This window comes from Microchirus variegatus (genome assembly GCF_963457635.1).
Source record: "Microchirus variegatus genome assembly, chromosome: 1".
NCBI lineage: Eukaryota > Metazoa > Chordata > Actinopteri > Pleuronectiformes > Soleidae > Microchirus > Microchirus variegatus.
In genome coordinates, this window is record NC_139802.1 from 14759079 (window position 1) to 14764219 (window position 5141).

At 38.3% G+C, this 5141-nt stretch overlaps 1 protein-coding gene across 1 annotated transcript; it reads right to left on the minus strand.

The window, feature by feature from the left end:
* Positions 1 to 662: 662 nt before the first annotated feature.
* On the minus strand, positions 663 to 4595 carry tstd3 (thiosulfate sulfurtransferase like domain containing 3). The gene is made up of 4 exons (XM_083892080.1): positions 4358 to 4595; positions 4097 to 4267; positions 2479 to 2638; positions 663 to 2077 (listed from the first exon to the last, which is right to left on the minus strand). The coding sequence occupies exons 1-4, from the start codon at positions 4479 to 4481 to the stop codon at positions 2020 to 2022; spliced, it is 513 nt and encodes a 170-aa protein (XP_083748206.1). The 5' UTR covers positions 4482 to 4595; the 3' UTR covers positions 663 to 2019.
* Positions 4596 to 5141: the final 546 nt, after the last annotated feature.

Here is a 5141-nt window from a genome sequence, read left to right on the forward strand (position 1 = left end):
TATCTCAGGACAGTAATATTTGCAGCAACACCAGCTAAGCTTAGGACCCAATAAACCCACAGTGTTAAATTGAACTCATTTAGTAACAAAATGACACCATAAGAGTTCCGTTTGACACAAACTCCAGGGAGTATTTATCTTTTAGTGTTTAAACTACTAAATGAATTAAAGTTAACACTTTGGAGTGTCATATTTCTGTCTCAAATCGAATAATCAGCCCATGTTTAATTTATTCTTATAAAATCAGTCATTAAATACACTGTGATTTAATATATGTACTTTTCAAAGAGGGATCAGGGGTCAACAGAAGTTGTATTGTATTATATTGTATGTCTTTCCTGATGTAACAGACTGTAAAGAAGACGGCGTGCTGGCCTCTGCTATACACAGATAAGTATGAATATGGAAAATGCTGTTTAATACCAGCAAAATTCAACACTTCTTATAGTAATTATTTACTCATCATCATCTGAGCTCTGTGATGTGCATGGATAATTTCCAGATGTTGGTAACTTAAACCTTTTTATTTGTGCTCTCTTCAAACTAGAAGTCCGGAGGACAAGAGTGAAAGGGGAACAAGGTCCGAGCCACGGTCAACATTCTTCTCGGCTGAAACAAACACATTCATTATCATGAATGACGACGAGAGCCGTTTACGTTCTGTCGAGTGTCTGTGGCAAATTCATGCTGAGAAAGGGTGGGTATTAGATACAGACCTTCAGTACAGTAGATCATCTTAGTGCCAGCAGCTGTCAGCTCAGCCAAACTGTGGATCTGTCTATTTATATCCGCAGTGATGCAAATGTGTGTCTTCTGTTGTTTTGTCAGACCATATCACAAATAATGAAAACATTACTTTTAGTTTGTGAATTTAGAGCAAGAAACCGTTTAATATTTCCGATACATCGTCTTGGAAACTGTTCAGAATGTACAAAGGAAGACTAACAGTGTACTTGCCGTTTGCATAGTTAGTATGGAAACAAAAACTTTAACATATTCTGTACTTTTTCCATTCATAATGTCACCGGTTGCAAATGTGTTTAGAAGCTGTACACAATCTGAAAGCTGTTCTACACCGAAACTAATTCAACTTAAAAGTCCAGTGTTTTAACATTTACTTCAATTTGTAAGCCTTTTATATAATAATATAGCTTTACTTATGTGGCATGTCTGAAAAAATACAGTTACAAACTGTTTTGCAGGACAAAATGAAGGGAAAACACAAGCAATTAAAGGACAGCAGTAATCAGATACAAATCAATTAAATAAAAGCAGCAAAATAAAAATCCAAAAGATCAAAATCATGATAAAACAACATTAAATATGAAGGCATTAAAGGGTTTTAAATGATGAAAGTCACCAAGTCCTGGAAATGTGCACTTTATTTAAAAGAGGATGATTAGCTCGTCAAATTTCTCAGGAGTGTTTGCCCTAACAGCAAAGGACAGTCACCCTTGGACCTTGGCCAAGTTTGAAGAATGACAATCATGTATTTGGCTGAAGACCTCTTAATTCTAAAATGAATCAGAAGCCAGTGAAAAGGTGCTAAAAAAGAAGAAATTTGCTCTCGTTCAGTGGTTCCTGTAATATGTTTTTTTGGACAAGCTGTAATTTATGACAAACAAAAACTGATGAGAGCATGCAATTTGTTGTTTCGAGGCAGAAGCTTACCAAGCAAACAAATAAGAATGGCATCCTTTCTAGAATGCAAAGGCCATCAGAGTGAGGAGTCCTGTTTGTTATAACATTTAGTTTCACCAATAGATGTCACTAATTCATACACACTGGACTTGAAGTGAGTAACTATGGTGCATTTTCAGTAGTTGAAATGAAATGAAAAATGCTGATGTGTGCTGAGCCCTCTGTTTTCAGATTCACAGGTGAGGAACACAACTTCAGTCACCAGCTCATAAAAATAGCAAAAACCTTCTGGTTATGTGTGATCACATTCAAGTTTCATCTCAGATAATTGAAATGTATTTAATTAAATAGAGTGCTTTTGTTTCCTTCATCCTTGAATCACATTTCGCTCTCATTCTTCTCCCAGTCTTTCCATCCACCGGAGTAATCCTGAACACTGGAATGGCGAAAACAAAAAAGAGAGATAAAGTAATTAAATTCTGCATGAAATGAAACACTGCATTTATGATTGATTTTACAGTGCAGTCCCACATTAAGTCATTTATATAGTAATTTGCTTTTTTGAAAAATGGATCCTGAAAATGGAAATCTTTTGATTTTAATAACACAGGTGTATTTAATAGCACTTCAATATAAAAGTCTGTCAATGTGTCAAAAGTCTACTAAACCCAGCCATAAAACGCTACTGCTGTTCAGACTTAAAAGATTTTTCTTTACAAAGACACATCTGTATCAACATTTACTGCACAGGACAAGATGTTAAATGAATTGTTGACTTCATGATGAAATGATTAAAAAAACAAAAGTTGAAAGAAATATGTCCAATAGATGTCTCACTCTGTGTATCCGAGCGAAACAGCTGCCATGAATGCATTCTTGCTGCGAATTCCTGCCAAACATGTGAACACAACCGTTTCTGTCCGCTCGGGCATTTCACCACCGTACTTTTCTTTGAACTCTGCTGGACTCAGCTGGAGTGCAGTGTTCACCTGTGCCACTGCCAGGACAAAGACAAACAGATCAGGTCAGTTGACGTAGATGTGTTTAGTAAGGGTTTGACTGTTGGTGTGGAGTATTTTATGACTTTCCCATATTTATGATGTCCTGCAAACAACACAACTTACTGTATAAGCCGCTTGGGGATGGAAGGATGTAATTTAATTTTATTGTACATTGTATTGTATTGTTTTTCACAGAAATGCATGATTAAGAGACTTGAATGTGTTTGAGTGTCAAGTTGAAAGCATATGATGGCAACAGTATTTCATATTATAAATTACCACTGGTTTTAATCAAGCAACTAATTTTTATATGACATTTATATATGATACTGTATTTGTAAAACTACTCCGATACTCCTGCAACTGGTACTCCTTTACCTATCTTCAAGTGAGCTGAGCAGGTGTGCAGCATTAAGTGGATTTGTGTCGCAATGTCGGCTGTTTGGAAATCCCTTTAGACAAGTTATGACAACAAAAGCAGAGAGGACTGCAACCTATCCTCTGCAAGACTGTCAAGAGGAGGAGGAGAAAAGTAATACAATGTCTAAGGAACTGTGTGTCATAGAGCAAAGGATTTGCCATTAAATATTAAGAATTATTCATTTAAATCTAATTCAAGTCTACCTGTTCCTGCACTTTTGCTCACCTAAAACAATGTGGTATTACATTATAAATGAGGCTATCTTCTCAGTTATTTATTTACCTGGAAATCAAAGGTGGAATTCTGATTGCTTGTCTTATTTTCATCTTTTGATGTCAAACCCTAAATACTTATTTTATTTAATATTGTATTTTGTTCAAATTGAGGCAAATGCATTTAGCTGTAATGGTATTACTAAGTACTCGGTGTGAGTAATCGGTGTATCCCTATATCCTGTGCTATAATCAACTTATGGCAGGGTGATACCACAATATTGGTCAAACAATTATCACAAAATGTTTTATTTTGTAATGTAATATAACCGATTCATTGCAGAGGTTATAATATGCTTGTGTAATGTGCTGTATATGGATAGTGTGCATATACAGATGTAATTGAAATGTAATGCATACAATGTCTTTGGATGTTTTACCTCAGATTTGTGAAATGTATATCTGTTTAACATTGGTTATTATCAATCCATTATCAATTATTTTGCAGGTTTTTTAAAATACACACGGTTTGGGAATGGTTGCTCTGTCTGTCCTGAGCTGAACTCCTCTTATCAGAAGAGGAGCAGGAGACCAGCAGCTCTGGTATGGATTGTATTACATCAGTGGCTGAAATAAGACTTTTCTTTCTGTCCCTGTCAGCAGCCATGTTATCAGTGAGATTAACCTCTTCCATACGAAAAGAGAAATGACCATGCCAAGGCCCGGGTCATTTTTTTTACTCATCTGCGTGACCGTGAAGGTCCACGTCACATGACCTTACATTCTTTGATCCGGTCTTTTGTTACTGAGAAAATACTCACGGGGGACGTTAACGGTGCCAGGGATAGCGCCGAAGTCCCGAAGCTCCCAGGGTTCCCGCACATCGATGACCACAGCATTTCGGGCGGCTAGCAGCTGCTTCAGCTGCACGTAAGTCACAACATTGCTCGGTGTCGCTGAAGTGAACCCGCTACACAGCAGCAACTCTGTGGCTGAGAGCAAAACAAAAACAAAACACGAGACATGGCCATGTATTATCGAAACACTACAGTGAGTCACGAGCAGCTGAATGTGAAACTCACTTTTGAAGCCAAGGCTGGACACTGACCCTCGTCCCACCGGGAAAGAAGCCACAGACTGGACGGTACCACGCCACAAGAGGCGCGGGACCAGTCCTGAAAACATCCAACACCTTCTTAGAGCCATGTGTGATGAAGTACACAGCGTTAAAGTCCAGTCGAACCTATAACATCAAAGGAGATAACTGCGTGTGACAAAACCCACATTACAACAGCCCACCCTGCGCATGCGCATCAGCACGGAAGGACAACAACATTTCAAAGTTAATGTCAAACTCGGACACAAATCCATTAAGCAGGTGTTTTTAAAGAGCAAACATATCTAAACTCAAGAAGCCCCCCCCCCCCCCCCCCCGAGGTGGTTGATAACATTTCAACAAAATATAGACACACATCTCCATCTATCTCCATGTACATATAAATATAACATACGCACACATATTCACACACGCATGGTGCTTTTACTGTTGTGGGAAAAGACAAAATAGTGACAACCACTAACCATAGGTGTACACATTAGAGTATAACCCATGGTCTTACGCTGAGTTGTTGTGCATAAAATGAAGGACTCCCAACTCCTATGTTAATCTAGCCGCTCACATTTCTTACAAAACCCTTGATAATCTCTTGACCACCTTAAGTTTTGAACCCTGTAGTCAAATGGACAATTGTCCGTAAACGCCTCATAAGGCCAAATGAGCTGCCGTAGTGCGTCACATGTTGACTTGTGTTGCTAGCACGTTGCTATTCGATGCTACCGAGAGCTGCCTGGGCATGTAGCAAAAGG

Coding starts and splice junctions, on each gene's coding strand:
- tstd3 (XM_083892080.1), bottom strand. CDS start 4,481: ATGGCTCTAAGAAGGTGTTGGATGTTTTCAGGACTGGTCCCGCGCCTC. Junction 4,268..4,357: donor GTCCAGCCTTGGCTTCAAAA/GTGAGTTTCACA, acceptor TTTTGCTCTCAG/CCACAGAGTTGCTGCTGTGT. Junction 2,639..4,096: donor TGGCACCGTTAACGTCCCCC/GTGAGTATTTTC, acceptor TTGTCCTGGCAG/TGGCACAGGTGAACACTGCA.